The 17,828-nt window shown below is 45.4% G+C and overlaps 1 protein-coding gene across 2 annotated transcripts in view; it reads right to left on the bottom strand.

Annotated features, from left to right (window-relative positions):
- The window catches only part of LOC119160988 (uncharacterized), a 75,216-nt gene that overhangs the window by 36,773 nt on the left and 20,615 nt on the right, over nucleotides 1–17,828 (bottom strand). For both annotated transcript variants that reach the window (XM_037413288.2, XM_075880284.1), the window contains exon 5: nucleotides 2,258–2,555. In XM_037413288.2, coding sequence (XP_037269185.2) covers nucleotides 2,258–2,555 — 298 coding nt within the window. The remainder of the gene's footprint in view (nucleotides 1–2,257; nucleotides 2,556–17,828) is intronic.

The following is a 17,828-nucleotide window of genomic DNA, read 5'->3' as shown; positions in this document are numbered from 1 at the left end:
CTAGGTAGAAGAGCCGAGTGTTTCACTTTAAGCCTGCAAATACCACACAATTATTGGTGTTTGACATCCAGAAACCAGGAAATAATTTAGAACGTTGCCGCCGGGGAGATTTTGCGGAAATTTCTACTGACCGGGTTATTTATTGAGCACTTTAATCTGAATACAATTTCGCCTCCATCAAAGTTGCGGCGGCCACTATCAGAGTTAGATCGGGTGACCTACGGGTCAGCACTTGAGCACCATGACCACCGTGGATAGTTTCTGCAAGCCCCGCTTGAATTTTCACGGTTCCCAACGAAATCCAAATCCTATGGCTTTACACTAGTCCATGAGGTGCGTCAAGACAAACGATGCTTGTATTGCTCTTATAGACATCGGTCTTTCACGAGTCATTCCTGATATCGATTGATAAAAAACAATTCCATTCGTGAGCCGGCCAAGAAAGTCATCTTTGCTGCGGTGGGCGTGCGTCCTTCTTCACTACTTATTGGATGATGGCACCAATCGAGCGCTGAAGTTTAAAATTCTAGCGTTTTCAGTGGAATAAAGATACAGCCAATATTCGAGGGGTGTTGAACAACTGAATAGCGTAAGTGTGCATCAGTACGGCTACTCGTTTCGTGGCTCCTCGATGTTTTGTTCTAGCGTAACGCACGGGCTATCAGTGCTCGTGCTCTCTCTTCTCCTGGAATAACGAAGTTGGTTTTTTCTGCAATGCTATCCAACATTCCGACAAACGCTAAAAGCAGTCTCCGCAATTTCGAAAGAGAATTCGAGCTGTTTTATTTAACAGCTAAAAAAACTTGGAATCATATGAAACACTGATTTGGACAAAAGTGCTGCTATGACATACTCTACCAGGTGCGATGATTTAGAAACTTGTTAGAGCCACACTACGTAAGTGGACAGTGATGTAAAGCTGAAAATATGCAAGAACTTGCCAAACCATATTCGTAAGCATAAAAATTACGGGCAATCTTTTACGAAGGCACCTCGGCTGAGACAAAGAAAGGTGTCATTCAAGAAAACTTGTGTGAAATTTAGGAAGCCACGTAGAAAAGTGCTCTATTATGATCGAATCTTCGAAACAGTAGTTTTGCGTGTATTTGGAGGCCATTGAATTAGGAGCGTAGGGAAGGCTGCGATAGTTTACGTAGGCCTATTTGTCACAGATTAATTTTATATGACTGTTTAGGTTGAGTATACTTCTAATGATATGTTCCTTAAATATGGCGCATCAATCTCACTGTTCTAACAACATTTTTCGGCATTTAATCGCACTTGATTCAATCGATCAACAAAAATTAACGCACCTTCGCACTTGGGGAGCCACATCTGAGGGAAGTGCGGAGCCGGGCATCTTTACTTATCTTTAGCTGCATCTTTCTTTTGTTCTCTTTTTCATCAACACTCTTTCTATTTACCTGTACTCTTGCTTTCTTCCTATTTTCTCTGCATTTCTTCTTCAATTTGTCTTTCGAAGTTTCTCTTTCTCTCTGCTTACTTATTTTCTATTTTTGTACGTGGCCTGAATTACGTCCAGTGAGGACAGCATGCAAGAACCCCTATAGTGCTCCGCCATTCTCACCTACAAGGCATTCAAAGAACAAGTGGGAGAGAACTTCTCCTTGGGTCGAGTGCATGCTCACTTATGACGGTGCTCAAAGGACAAGATGAAGAAGACCTCTCGGTGTGAACGCGCGCTCAGATGGCTTTGTTGTTCGTCGATTTGCCTGCATTACGCCAAGCGGCCACGACAGCATATGATGGCAGCATACCACAGCCCGGCCGCTGCTTCGCGCCTAAATGTGCCAGCTGGCGATTGTCGCTCGCATTCTGTATAGTAGTCACTGCCAGGGCAAGAATTTTGACTCAATTTCAGATCACTGCCTATCAAGGTCACTTTTGAACTTGACTTCGCGCATTTTTTTTTCATGAACGCTTTCTTTCCTCAGGCCATCAGCGAATGAAGCGTCTTACCTCTCGAATCAATTTCTGATGGTAGCTATGACTTCAATGACGGCATACCTTTTTCTTCACAACTATACAGAACGAGTTATTGTGGCACCTGATTACCACTTGTGCATTTTATTCTATTAATGCAACTCAACAATATTTATTTTGCCGCGTTCCATTTCTTGAGGTTTATATTGCTTGTTTTGGTAATGATTTGTTCACAAAATGAACTTTATCGGTTTTTCTCATACTTGGTGGGTCGACCACAGTTTGCTGTCAGTAAACAAAATAAATTTCTTACGTGGGTCTTCTGTGGCACCAGCAGCGCTTCCAACAGCTCCTTGGTCAGCAGGAGAGACCTCGAGATAGCAGGGCTCCTGCGTCGACACATTGAGATATCGGGGAGCGTGCACTCGTATTGGGGCTTCTTCCCTCTGCACGAGTCTTATCCTTCGCTCAACAGCAGTCAAGTGCACCGCGGTCTCGATTACGGTGGCCATGGGTCCAGTGGTTTCGGAAGGGCCTTGCGCTTCTCGCCGCGTATGGCGCAGCACTCTGTAGCTGCCACCAACATTTCTTTCCGTTCCTCTTTCTTCCTCCTGGCAAAATAAAGGCTTCTCATTAACGACAAAATAGCTGCCCAAACCATCACCGGGAAAGAAATAGTTTTCAGCCCTGAGATACAAAATTGAACATGACATTACTTTTTCGGTACACACAGTAAACTAAATTTGGCAATCTAAGGCTGGGAATAGAAAATGGAGAAGTGTGATTGGGAACGCTACCCACGGGTTAAGTGAAACTAAACCTAAGTATATATTCTGAAGCAAAGGTGTGACAAGGAGAAAAACGTGCGGAGCCATTGCGACCACCGGGTCCTTTCGGGCATCGCAAAATGCAGTTTCTCGGTTTCTTCAAGCAGTGCAAGATGACACTTGAACTTTTAGTTCAAGTGTCATTGCACTTGCCGATTCCGGCAGCCGTTGTAACCGATGCTCACACTGCGAAGTTAGCAGAAAGAGTGAGGCTACCTATGGCAGACAAGATCAAAAACATATCGTACACGAAACAATATATTTTATTTTTATTTGTTTAATACTGCAGGCCAAAAAGGCCCAAGCAGGAGGGGCACAAACACAAACACAAGATCAGTACATGAGTGACACAGCTTCACTAAAATACATCTGTGTAAGAGGAGAGCGAGTAGAAGAGAAACATCAAAACAAAGAAAGCACGTGATCAGTACATGAGTAACACAGCTTGACTAAAATACATCTGTGTAAGAGAAGCGGGGGGGGGGGGGTCAAGATTCACAGAATTAAACATTGGGTTCATCAAGATCGAAGGTTTGGAGGAAATTAGAAGGCAAGTTATTCCATTGTGTTACAGTTCTCGGAAAAAAGAAAAACCTAAATAAATCTGTCCGCGCAAAATACGGAGTTAAAGATCGGACATGAGAATGACGAAGTTTGCCTGGTCGAAACTGGGGTAACGTAATGTGATGGGTCTAGCCCAAGTTTATTGTTAATTAGTGAGTCTAAGAATTTTAGACGGAGAAGCTGGCGCCGCGATTGTAGCGTCTGGAATTCGTTATCTCGCATTAGTTCACTAACTGATGTACCACGACCATACTTCGAGTAAATAAAACGCACTGCTCGTCTTTGAATCTTTTCGAGGGAATATATGTTAGACTTAATATGCGGATCCCACACAATACAAGCGTATTGAAGCTTTGGGCGTATTAAAGTGTTATAAGTTTATAGTTTCACTTGTGACGTGGCGTCTGAGTTTGTGCCTTAAAAGACACAGTTTACGGAAAGCCGATGACGAAACATCGGCAATGTGTGCACTCCGGGACAACTTATTCGTTGTTGTTATACCTAGGTATTTGTATTGACTGACTTCTTTTAAGGGTTGGCTTTTGCAGGAATAGGAAAACTGAAGGGGATTTTTCTTGTTAGAAATTCGAAGGCAAACAGATTTATCGAAATTGAGCACCATGCCCCATTTGTTACACCACGAAAGAATATTGTTAAGGGCAGTGTCGAGAGCGACCTGATCATCTGGCGAGGGTACATTTGTGAAAATAATGCAGTCGTCTGCAAAAAGTCTTATTTTAACCGGATCAGTAATAGCATTAACAATATTATTGCAATAAATTATAAACAGGAGCGGACCTAGAACACTACCCTGCGGTACGCCGGAATCTTCTGGGAGATGAGGTGATGTCTGTCCACAAACGTCGACATACTGTTTCCGGCCGTTCAGGTAAGCAGACACCCAGGATACTAGGTAGTTTGGAAGCCCTATAGTCTGCAATTTCTCGATGAGCTTTTTATGAGGAACACGGTCGAAGGCTTTACTGAAATCTAAAAACAGTACATCGACCTGACCAGCTTTGTCTAAAATAGAAGCAATGTGATGAATAACTGAGGCCAACTGGGTGACTGTGGAAAACCGTTTTCTAAATCCATGCTGAAAGGGAGATAAAATGTGGTTATCATCTAAGAAGCTGTTTATACGAGTGGCAATTATATGTTCTAGCATTTTGCAACATGCGGAAGTCATAGAAATTGGACGGTAGTTTGATATGCACTATGGGTCCCCCTTTATCACAAAGGGCAGAACACGTGCCGATTTCCAATCGATGGGTAAAGTTGCTGAACTTATTGAGGCTCGGAAGATCACAACAACGTACTTGGCCAATATTTCGGCATATCGCCGGTGAAATGCATTGGGTATGCAGTCGTGCATTGTGCATTAGCATACGTGCACATATTTTCCTGCGTTGCCTATAATGTTAGCATACTGGCGTTTGATTTTCTTTGTGAAAACGCAGTAAAAGAACAGCTTCTAGGTGTTTTCGCTGCCGCTTCTGTGAACTGATGCTTCGCTTTTATGCCTGAGCAATTCAGAAATGCTGCATGTGCTTTTCTTAGGACTAAGCGAGACGTTTCGCATTGCATCACGCTAGCAACAACTTCTCTACCACTTCGTTTTCAATTAGATAGAGTTAAGTATAAGTAACCCTTGTCGCTTAATATGTGTGGCCTCTACCAGCGAGTCAAAAATCCCGATGATAGTGGCAAGGGCACTTGGCGGCTTACCCACAGGTCGCGGTATCGAATCCCTGCAGCGTTGGCTGCATTTTTGATGGAGGCAAAAATGCTGTAAGCCCGTGTGCTCATACTTTGGCGCACGGCGAACAAGCGCAGGTGGTCGAAATTTTCTGAGCCCCCCACTACAGCGTCTCTCGTAATCATATGGTGTTTTTTGGGACGCTAAACCCTAATATCAATTAATCAATCAAAAATCAAGATGGATGCATAGAACTGAAAATCCAGGATTCGCGCAGAAATCGAACTGAAGCGCTCTGTGAGGTGGTCAGGCAATGATCACATGGCCACGTTAATGCTTGAAGTTGCTTTGGAAAAACACCGGAGTTCCAAACACCCGGGAACTCATGGGTCATCTCCAGTGCTGAATCATGTTCACGTATATAATATTAAGTGACAAAAGTGTATAAGTAAACAAGACATGGCACCACGTGAGTGGCATAACGAGAGGGTGGTTTAAACTAGGCCACCTGTTACGTGTTAAGCTATAAGTTGTAATAATTATCGTCAGGTACATAATGAACTAAACTCACCGCTACGCAGTCGCACAAACTGCCTTAGACCCATAGTCGTGACGCTATCACGCAACGCTTTTAGGGGATGCTTAAACTTCGCCATAATTATTTGGCAACGTATGGCTTACCGCTACGCAGTTGCGCATACTGCCTTAGACTCTTAGCCGTGACGCTATCACGCTACGCTTTTAGAGGATGCTTAAACTTCACCTTTATTATTTCACAACGTAAGGGCGAGAAATGTAAACCAGTGCGATCGCACTGGATGTTGCTGTGAACATCTTCGCATTTCACTTCCGGTGCCACTAGAGCTGGGCGCCACACCACAGCGCAGTTGCGAACATCCCACAGACCAATGGGTAAACCGAACACCTTAACAAAGCGATTGCAGGTCTGCTTTCGATGTATGTTAAGAAAGATCACAAGTATTGAGACGAAATCCTCCCATATGACACTTACTGTCCGAGGCAACATTACCCCAAAAAAGAGCAACGGAGCCCAATAGGCCCGCGACTTCAACGAATAGACCATTGAAGAGGAACCACTGAGGAAAGCGTGTTGCGTGCAAACCACAGTCACCAAAGGGATGAACCATGTGGGAGATGCGGGCCATGCGCATACCGTTCTGACGGACACTAGCTGTCGGCCTCTCTCCCAACTCAGTTTTCTCCCTTATTTTGCTGGTGACGGTTGGCATTGTGTCGCGCATGGAGAGCTCGATGATCTAAGAATTACGCCGCGGTGCTTTATATGTACGCTTGAATGGCCATGCGCTGCTGCTTTTGCGTTTCACCGCACACATGAAGTTTGGAGCAGGTCTCGACAAGTCGCCACGCCACGCTGTACGTCTCTTGCTTAGACAAGATGGTCACGGCCAACTCACGAAACTTCGGGTTGGCAATAAGAGTTAACATGGCGGCCGAGAAGACAGCACGCCTATCAAACATTATTTCAGTCTGACTAAGGGCAGAAATCACCGCTAGATTTTTCACAACTAGGTGATCATTCTTCATTCTGCCGTACCTGCGTGTGCGATACGGATCACGCTTGCCGGCAACGGGCTCGGTCGTGTTGTATATCGCACGCACGCAGCTTCTTGGCGCTTTGACACTCATCCCATTTGTATAGTATTGACGCCAGGCCAATCAGGCCTGCCCAGAGTTGCGGCGGTGAACGCAGCTGCTCGTCCTTTTATTTGGGCCTCCCGCGAAATTCTGGCCTATTATCGGACTTCCCTCTGCCTCTACCAAGGCCCCACACGTGTTCTGGAGAAAGAGGACGAGCAATACAACGCTGCCTCCAGACGAACACTTATCTCAGTGCGGCGTTACCCAGGCATTTTTGCCCCAAATCAGTAGCACCTGCTCGACCTGCCAGGTCATGGTCGATACCTACCACGTGGTCGCTTCGTGCCCCAACAACCCACTTCTTTCATCTCATTTCCCCCTCCCATCTTGAGTGGCTTGGGAGGAGTACATACTGGGCTGCTCCACCTTGGATTCTTAGCGCTCCTTAGTGAGGCGCGCTCGGGCAGTGGTCAACTTTATTGCGATCCCGGAATAGGTTCTTGCCACTCAAGCATGCAATATGCCGCAACTGTTTGGTACATTTCTTTGTAATAAATTGTTTTATACAAACACCACCTCAAAGTTCTGGCTGCGGCCACTGCACTTAACCTGTTGCGCTACGGTGACTACTACACGACAATTGTCCAAGACGCATTTTATACTGACGTGGTGGTGTCTAATGTGTGGTGGCAACTTAAAGTTATGTACAACGCGCTTGGAGCTGACGGCAGCGGTGATTCTCGATTGAGCAGCGGAAAGACGATGATAACGTTGGCGCAAAACATCACGTATGAAATTGCGGCCCGCAAAAACGAAGATACAGTTTGCGCGAGAGGTTGAGCTGCCAAGGCACAAGAGGGAAGAAGAGGAAGACGAGTCGGGGGCAGAACGAAATCAAGCTGGCTGGAGTGAAGATCCTGGGTGTCGCGCGACTGCGGTGTCGGGTACCGCACCCGAACGCGTGAAGTCAGGCAAGGCCAGGACGCTCCAGCTGCTCATGGTGTACTCGGAGGTACGCGGCCTCCCAGAGTTCCGGCCGTGACTGTTCAAAGTCACGTCCCAGGTGTCCATTCTGGCCGTGAATGCTCAAAGTCCCGTCCCAGGTGTCCGGGCTTTGACTCCGGTCTCGAACCACCCGTGGAGGTTTGAACCTTCTGGGTGGTGATCACCTCCTTGAAACGAGCCAGCATCGGTAAGCAGCCGCAGTTCTTGCTAAGGCAAGGGCTACCTCGTCTTCCGCCAAGCGTCGCCGTGCTAGTCAGCGCGTGACTCCAGTGGCTGAGACATCACCAGCGTCTGCCGCCTCAACCCACCAAGCCACCGCCACCATCAAACGCCACCGGTGACTTGATTTTCACAAACATTATAGCTGGACAACTTACAGGACATGTTTTAGTTTGTCAGCTTAGCCTCAGTGTCTGTACATTGCAACTTCATCTCTTTTTTTTCTCCTAATCATGCCTAAATTTTCTACTTTTCTTTTATTACTTTAAACGGCCTCGTCATTTCTTAGCTCCGAGGCTTTCTCTCCGAGCGACAATTTACTCAACCGTAAACTTGCATCGCAAATTGGCGACCGCGACAGGACGAAGCCGTTAGAAGTAGCGGTAAGCATATTAAGAATGGCAAGCGCACAAGAGCTAGTGGCTTTGGCTGAACGCACGGGGCTCGAAGGTGAAGAGCTGAGGGCTTGGTTAGATGAGCAGGAGGCACGGTCACCAGATAAATGAGCTGCAGAACGCGAGGCAAGAAAGGAGCTGCTTGAACTGGAAGAAAGAAGGGAGAGAAATTTGCAGTTGCAACTGAAAGTAGCCAGATGCGAAGACAAACGTAGCGAGACGAGAATGGCTGAACATGGATCTGGAGGGAACGCTTTTTGCAACGTGAACCCTCACAGCCTAATTCTAGGATTTAATGAAAACCGTGACGACTTGGATGCATACCTAAAGAAGTTCGAGAACGACGACACTAGACAAAAGTGGCCGAAAGAAAAATTGGCCACAGCCTTAAGTATGTGTTTGAGTGGGGGCGCCTTGAAAGTCTTGGACGGTTGTCTCCCGAAGATTCACTCGACTATATTAAGGCGAAAGTAGCTTTGCATAAACAATTTCGGTTTATGGCGGAGGGCTACTGGAAGAAGTTCCGCCAGAGCAAGCCCCAAGATGGTGAGACCGGAACAAAATACGCAGCTAGGCATTCAAGTTTCTTTGATCGATGGGTAGAAATGTCACAGACAAACAAAGAGTACTTGGCACTCCGTAATCTAATTGTGTCGTAGCGATTTTCGAACAACTGCCATCAACGGCTAACGCTCTTTCTTCGTGAACAGAAGTACAGCAAGCTTGAAGACATAGCAGAAGCCAGTGATGACTTTTTAGAGGCCCAACGACAGCCTAGCTTGCTGCTGTTTCGCGAGAGAACGGAGAATAGTAGTATCATGAAGACGAGTGGAGGCTTATCTGTGAAAGCGACCATAAAGTGTTTTGTATGTGTAAACGCTGGTCACAGGGCCTCGGATTGCCGAAACAAGCCTAAACAACCTTACTGTGTATTTTGCCTTAAGCCAGGGCACGATACTAAGGTATGCACCAAAATAGATGGCGCTATGAAGATAACATCTTGTTTGCTGTCTCCTGAAGAAGACCCCACTCAACGTACTGATCCACCATTCAAAGAACTTGAGGGAACTGTTGCTAGCGCAGTGAGAACTCACCTGAGAACTCACCCAAAAGCTGTGACTCGCCAGATGCCGGTTTCGTAGGGCCTAGTGTTTCATTTTATTTCATTTATTCATCCTTAAGGGCCCGAAGGCATTTCATAAGGGCGGGGGGGGGTCGTACATCTAGGTTGTAAGTTCCTAAGCAATTCAACAATATGAGGGTACACAATGATTACAATGAATGAGCAAATAAAGAACACAAGCGGAAATAACACGCATAACAAAACATAAAAAATATAATAGGCAATAAAGTAATTCTGGGAGTAGGGTAAAACAACTACAAACGCAAGAGTTAATGTGCTGTTAGGACATCGTATTTGGTTTTGGAAAAGAGTTGGTTTTTCACAAAATGTTGAGCGGTCCCCGCAAGAAAATGTTACCTGGCAGTGTATTCCAGAGTGTTACATCATGGGGGAAAATTGAGCTGCTCATCGCCGTCGTTCGGAATTTTATGGTCATCAGAGGGTGCGTATGGGACAGGCGAGAAGACGTTCTTAATGGGCACTTTAGGAGAGGGTGTCCCGACCTGCTAAAGTAAAAGAATGTGTGAAGGAGGCAGATACGAGAGGTTATGCGACGTGAAGCGAGCGATGCGAGTGACAAAGTTTGTTTTAGTGCGGTTACGCTGATATGCTTTTAATATTGTGGCGTGATGAAACAAGCTGCGCGATTGTCGGTGAGATAATCATCGGTGAGATAAGCTTGTGAAGGATGCCAGATAGATGACGCATACTCGAGCTTTGGTTGCACGCATGTCAGATATGCGAGTTTTTTATGTCAGGAGATGCAGATCGCAGGTTACGTCGTAAGTAGCTTAATGTGCGGGAAGCTTCAGAACGAATGGTTTCATTGTGTGTCACCCATGATTGTGATGATGTCAGATGAACTCCTAGATACTTGTAAGTACGCGTGTGATCAATGGGAACCGAATTAATGCAGTAGGTTTTATGTGAGGTGTTGCGTTTACGTGTGAAGGACATGACCTTACATTTAGCGAGGTTTAGGGGCATATGCCATTTTTAGCACCATGAAGAACGCAGTCGTCTGCAAATAGGCGAGGCTGCGATTTAATGATACTAGGAAGGTCATTCACGTATATAAGAAATAATAGAGATGATAAGCCGGTGCCCTGAAGAACACCGGACGTGACGCTGGTAGGGGCTGATTGGAAATTGTTAGCAACGGTAAACTGAACGCGTCCTGTTAAGAAATGCTCGAGCCATTTTATAAGGTTTGGGGGGATATCAAGAGCGGATATGAGCAGGTGCGTGTAAGGTACGCGATCGAAGGCCTTGAAGAAATCTAAAAAAATTGCATCTATTTGTACGTGATCATCCATTCGCAATAGTATGTCATTAGTAAATTCAGCCAGTTGTGTTTCGCAGGAAAGATACATTCAGAAACCATGTTGAAAAGGGTAGAAAAAAACTGATTCTAGTTAAGACATAAGAGTTGATGCTATAATATGCTCAAGGATTTTAGATGGGACACTAGTTAATCTAATCGGGCGGTAGTAAGCGGGGCTTTTGCGCCGGCCTGCTTTAGAAATGGGGACTATTTTAGCTTTCTTCCAATCTTCTGGCAAGGTTCCTGTGTTTAAATATTGCTTAAATGTAAGGTACAAAAATTTGCTAGAGTGTGCTATAGGGTTTATTATTAATTTAGAATGGATGTCGTCGCAGCCAGCCGAGGATGATACTTTAAGAGAGTGGATTAGGTTGCATACGCCATCCAGGTTTACTTGTATTTCAGGCATGGTCTGGGAAGAGAAGACTGGTATAGGTTCGACAGGGCAGGTATTGGGTGTGTGAAATACGGACATGAAAACGGTATTTAGAGCAGCAGCGGTTTTCTCGGAGCTTATCGGTTCATCATCAGAGTTAACAAGTTTATATGGTTAGTTTGCGGCTTCGCAGACATTACACGCCAGAATTTATTTGGGTTTGAACGGAGAATTTTGAACAGGTCAGCAGAAAAAAATTATTTTTGGCCACAATAATTGCCTTTTTGTATTGAACTTCACACAGGCAGTGGCGATTCGATGCTTCAAGGCTATTTTTGCACTTTGCTGTTTTATATAGACGTTTTTTTTTTCGCATGAGCAATGATTTTAAACTTTTATTGAACGATGGTTTATTGGAGTCGCACTTCACAATTATTGTAAGGATATGTTTAGAGTTTAGGTTCAGTAATGAGTTTTTATAAAGTTCTCAATTAGAATTTACAGAGCGCGTTCTCTAGGATTTTTCAAAGTTTTTGTTAAAGCGAGCAAGTTCCTCGTTAATTAACTCGAAATTTCCTCTGTTGTAATCAGTTATGAACTTGGTTGTAGGTGCTCTTTCTTTCAGTGGAATTGAGAAGGAAACGTGAAGAAGATTATGATTGCTAATTCCAGGAAGGACTGTGATGCTCAATACGTCATCAGGGGAACTGGTGAGCAGCAGATCAAGAGTGTTATCACCTCGAGAAGGTGTGGTTATTGCTTGATGTAGGTTAAAGTCAAGTACCAATTCCAGGAATTGTTTGGATCCGGTTAAAGACGATTGATTGGGTGCTGAAAGAAGAGGCCAATTGATATCAGGATAGTTGAAGTCGCCAAAAAGAAAAATAGATGCTCAGAAAATATATATTTCATGTTTGTAAGAGAACGGCGCAGGTAATCGTAAAAAAGTGGATGACTGTCTGGCGGTCTGTAACAAATCCTAAACACTGATTTTACAGAGCAGTTGTGCATGCTGACCCACGTTAGTTCTAGGTTAGCATCATGATATATCAGCGAGGACGAGAGGTTGCTGTTGACTGCCACAAAAACACCTCCTCCTCTATCCATTCGGTCATTGCGGTATAGCGTGAAATTCGGGTTACAAGCCAAAACTTCGCAGTCTTTGATGTCGTTTGTTAACCAAATCTCAGAAGAAATACGTCCGCATCAATGTCTGTGATGAAACCATGTAGCTGATGTCTTTTGGGAACACTTCTGTTGTTTGTGAAACCAATGTTGGCATTCAAAAATGAAGACGGACGGTTTTTTGAACGGCACTGGTTATATGAACCCAGACAGTTTCAGTGCTGCGAGACACGGGAAGCAATACGCTAGTAGTCCGTCGAGCTCTGGTGCCAGATGAAGCTCTAACAGGTACTACTGATACGTTGTTCCTCGCCGAGGGCACTAGTACTATCGTTCCGGAGGCAAAGGTTGAAATCCAGTCACCCTATTTTTCAGGTATTTCAGTGGTCAAATGCATGACAAGACCTTTGTACGATATCATCTTTGGCAATGTTCTAGGAGCAAGGGAAGTCCAAAATCCCAACGAAAAGTGGAAAGAGAGAATTTCCGGCAGTAAGTCAAAATTGGAACACTCATGTGGAAGAGGAACAAAGGGAGAATATTTGCCAGATTTTGTGGTGGTTGGTGTCAAGGGCAGGGAACGGTCGACATCATCTAAGGTTGACATTAAGACATTGAATTTGACCAGAGAGGATGTGAGCAAAGCTCAAAAAGAAGACAAAACTTTACATTCTTGTAGAAAGACAGTGGGTCAAGTGTTTTGAGGAACTTGTGCGACTCAATCGTTCAAGGTAGAAAAGGGAATTCTATGCCGTTATTACCTGGGACCCTCGGACAAGATCATTCAACGAGTGGTGCTATCCCAAAAACTGCGTGGTCAAGTTTTGGCCTTTGCTTTCGAAACATTGATGTCGGGGCCTCAGGGTGTGAAAAAGACTATCGACTGAGTTTTAGGCGCATTCTACTGGCCAGGCATTCAGGAGGCAGTGAAAAGATATGTATGCTCTTGCGACTTATGCCAACGTGTCTATCATCAGCGCGAGGTAGGAAAGGCCCCACTTGGTTGCATGCCGTTCATTAACACTACTTTTGAAAGAGTGGTGGTGGACATCATAGGACCTTTAAAGCCCACATCGCATAGGGCGAACCGCTACATACTTACTCTGGTAGACTTCGCCACTCAATACCAGACGCGGTAGCTTCGCCATCGATAGATTCCGCTACTGTCGCGGAGGGATTATTCTGAATGTTTTCTCGCATTGGGTTTCCAAACAAAATACTGCGCAATCAGGCGTCATGCTTTACATCTGAGCTGATGAAAGAAGTGAATGATTTGTTAGCCATTATGCATATTAGATCGACGCCTTACCATCCCATGTGTAATGGTTGGGCGGAGCGATTTAATGGTACGTTGAATCAAATGCTGCGGAAATTGAGCCAAGAAGAACCCAAGTCATGGGATGGATTGTTGGCAGCTCTTCTCTGTGCGTACCACGAAGTGCTGCACCCCAGTACGGGCTTCTCGCCATTCGAGTTGTTTTATGGCAGACATGTTCGAGGACCGCTAAGCATACTAAAAGAATTATGGACGAGAGATCATATACCTGAAGAAGTGAAGACCACGTATGCGTATGTCTTATACCTCAGAGATCCTTTAGGAAAGACCATACTGTTGGCACCAGAGAACTTGTCACGCGCCAAAGTGACCCATCGACTGAAGTAAAACCCATCACCTGAACATAGTGATCGAGCCCTCATACTGCTTCCAAGTACGAAGAACAAGCTACTGATGCAGTGGAAGGGACCTTTTCTGGTCACAAGAAAAAAAGGAAACTGATTAGTGGTTGGACATGGGCCAAAATACTACGCTCTTCCATATCAATATGTTGAAGAGTTATGAAGAGCGTCAACCTGAAAACGCATCACAGTCGGCAGCCTTTACTGTAGTGAAGGAGGAAGAGACTGATACGCCAATACCTAACTTCAAGGCTACTGCGAGCTCTGGTATAGAAGCGGTTATGCTTGGCTGAGACCTCCAAGAAAGCCAGCGTAACGAACTTCTCGAGATCTTGGCAAGCCACGAAGACGTCTTTTCCAAAATACCAGGAAAAACAAATTTATTGGAATACCGCCTTCACCTCTGAGCCCATGCACACGCAAGAATATCCGCTGCCTTTTTCCATGAAAGGAGTCATTGAGAAAGAGGTGCAAGGTATGCTCAAGCTTGTAGTGATTAAATGGTCCGACTCTCCATACAATTCACCGTTGGAGCTGGTTAAGAAACCAGACAAGAGCTACCGAGCTTGCGTCGATTTCCGTGGGATTAACGATGTCTTAATTTCCGATGCGGAACCAATCCCAGGGACAGATGTCATGTTTGCGGAGATTGGAACTAGAAAGTTCTTTTCAAAGTTCGACCTCACTAAAGGGTACTGGCAAGTGCCTCTGGACAAGAGTTCCAAACTAAAAACAGCATTTTACACTGAATCAGAACATTATAATTTATTGTACATGCCGTTTGGGATCGAAACGGTGTCTGCTGTTTTTACTCGATTAATGAGACGCTTTCTACAGGACATACCAAATGTCGTACACTACATCGATGACGCGGTCATCGCCACTATGACATGACAAGAACACACGGAAACCCTGTGGCACCTGTTGAGGAGGATCCACGAGGCTTGACTGACGATCAAGACCCAGAAGCGTGAAGTTGGCGTGTCGTCTGTAGTTTTCCTTGGCCATTGACTTGGAGGTGGATTAGTTCAACCGGCGAAAGACACTATTTCGAGGATAGAAAAACTTCTACAGCCTGAGATCAACAAACAACTTTGCTGTTTCCTTGGTCTGACAGGGTATTACCGTGATTTGATACCCCATTACGTGAAGGGTCAGCCCCTAACCGAAATGACCAAGAAAAGAGAAAGCAACAAGGTCAGCTGGAACAGCGAGAGGGAAGCCGTCTTCAAAATCCTCTAGAAGACGCTCACCCAAGCACCGATAGTAAAGGCTCCGGATGTCAAACGACCCTTCATACTACGCAGTGATGCTTGCGATACGTGCATAGGCGCCGTCCTTATGAAAGACCATGACTCAGTGTTACACCCAGTCTCATACGCTAGCCGACAGTTATTACCTCGAGAACAGAAGTACTCGGCTATAGAGCGTCAGTGTTTAGCTCTTGTGTGGGATATAGAAAATTTTCATATATATTTACACGCAATCTCTTTTGTAGTTCTGACCAATCATCAACCCTTGCAATATTTGTAGAGGGCAAAACACCTTAACAGCAGAGTCTTGAGATGGAGTTTGGCCTTGCAGGAATATGAATTTTATGTAGACAACATCAAGGGGTCTGAAAATGTCGGGGCGAAATACATGAGCCGAATTCAGTGACTATACACTAGTACAATTATTTCAGCATGGTGACGTTACATCTCATTGCAGTAAACTGCCAACCTAAGGCAACTGGACAATTTTGGTTCTCGGCCTACTCTGTATGCGTGTGTTTTTAGTGACTTCATCTAAGAACTGAGCAGCAGTTTTTCGTGCACAAAAACTTTTCCAAAAGGGGCCTGTTGTGCTGTAGAATAGTGACGTCGTGGTGTCTGTGAAGTGTGGTGGCACCTTGGTGTTTTGCACAGTGTGCTCGGAGGTGACGGCAGCGGTGCTTCTCGATTGGGCGGCGGAAAGACGATGATAACGTTGGCGCGACACGTCACGCATAAAACTGCGGCCCGCAAAAAGGAAGAGAAAGTTTACGCGAATGGTTGCGCTGTCAAGGCACGAGCGGGAAGAAGAAGAAGGCGAGTCGGGGGCAGAACGAGATCTAGCTGGCTGGAGTGAAGATCCTGGGTGTCGCTCGACTTGAGTGTCGGGTTCCGGACGCGAACGCGTGAAGTCAGGCAAGGCCAGGACGCTCCAGCTGCCCATGGTGTACTCGGAGGTACGCGGCCTCCCAGAGTTCCGGCCGTGACTGTTCAAGGTCACGTCCCAGGTGTCCGGGCTTCGACTCCGGTCCCGAACCATCCGTAGAGGGCGGAACCTTCCGGGTGGTTATCACCTCCTCAAAACGAGCCAGCATCGGTAAGCAGCCGCAGTTCTTTTTAAGGCAAGGGCTACCTCGTCTTCCACCAAGCGTCGCCGTGCTGGTCAGCGCGTGACTCCAGCTGCCGAGACATCGCCAGCGTCCGCCGCCTCAACCCACCAAGCCACCACCACCATCAACGCCACCGGTGACTTGATTTTCATAAACATCATAGCTGGACAACTTAGAGGACATGTTTTAGTTTGTCTGCTTAGACTCGGTGTCTGTTCATTGCAACTTCATCTTTTTTTTCTCTTAATTATGCTTAAATTTTCTACTTTTCTTTTATAACTTTAAACGGCTTCTTCATTTCTTAGCTCCGAGGCTTTCTCTCCGAGCGACAATTTACTCAACCGTAAACCTGGATCACAACAATGTGGGACATCATGGTGAAACTATTTGCACGTCGTATTTCACACCTATGTTTTATATAAACTTTTACGTACTTGTCATACGTGTGCATCATGATCTTCTGTCACGTGTGACTAATTAGTTTTACGATTTTATTGTACAGCCATGGGCACATAGAATGCAAAAGGCTGTGTGCGCTGGCGTCTACAAGGCCTGTCATCTATCGCTTCCGTCGAAGGAGCTTCACAAGGACTGTACAAAATGTGAAAACGAGGCTAAACTTGTACATTTCACCATGATTTCTCTTAAAGAATAGAAACACTTCGTGTGTATATATATATAAAAAAATTTCAATGTCTGACTTTTTTCTTTCGTTGTTGCAGTGACTGTGAAAGCAGTGACACACAGATGGCAAAATACATTTTTCGCGGGTTCTTTTCCGCATGATTTATTGCTCACTGTGTAGTAAAATAGGTGAAAATACTGTTAGGCTTGGCGGAGGGCAAATAGGAAAAAAACATATTTGAAGTGGGAATAAAAAGTTCACCACATTGGAGTTTTTCAGTGGATCAATCTTTCGTCTGGCAAGGTGCAACTGTGAGGAGTAACGGTTGCCCGGTAAGGTCAGAAAGTGGAGACTAACGGCTGCCCGATAAGGTGCAAATGTGAGGAATGATTGTTAGTCTTTAAGATGACTTGTAGAGCTAACGGTCACCCGCTAAGGTGTAAATGTGAGGACTAAATATTAGTCCCGTGAGCTAGTCGGTGGCAATTACTGTTAGACCCGGTGCCGTTAGTCTTAAAAAGGATTAATGGTTGTGGCAACCCCATTAGTACCCAAAAGGACGAACCACACACCTTTTCCACACCCTTTTGACTTAGAGTGTAGTTACAAAACTGCTTTTTAGGAAACCACTGGCTTTGCACCTTTCAAGGCACGTTCACGCAAAAGACGGGGCACCCAAGCTCACATCAGACTTTAGGATTGGATAGGAAGGGAGAGTGAGAGCCTCTTCTGTTCGACCACAGTTTCTTCTGAAAGCTCCACCACGGTAGTGGAGCAATCCACCAACCGATGGAATTTCCCCCATCTTGCAGCACTAGGCCATACCGGGGTCGTTATTCCCCGAGGTCAAAACAGCAGTTTTCCGCGCGGAGAAAATCATTGATATGTGAGGTTTAACGTCTGAAAACCACCGTATGATTGTGAGAGACGCCGTAGTGGAGGG

The sequence above is a fragment of the Rhipicephalus microplus genome, chromosome X (genome assembly GCF_043290135.1).
Source record: "Rhipicephalus microplus isolate Deutch F79 chromosome X, USDA_Rmic, whole genome shotgun sequence".
Taxonomy (NCBI): domain Eukaryota; kingdom Metazoa; phylum Arthropoda; class Arachnida; order Ixodida; family Ixodidae; genus Rhipicephalus; species Rhipicephalus microplus.
Note: the sequence above shows the minus strand (reverse complement) of the source record. Positions and strands in the feature narration are given on the sequence as shown.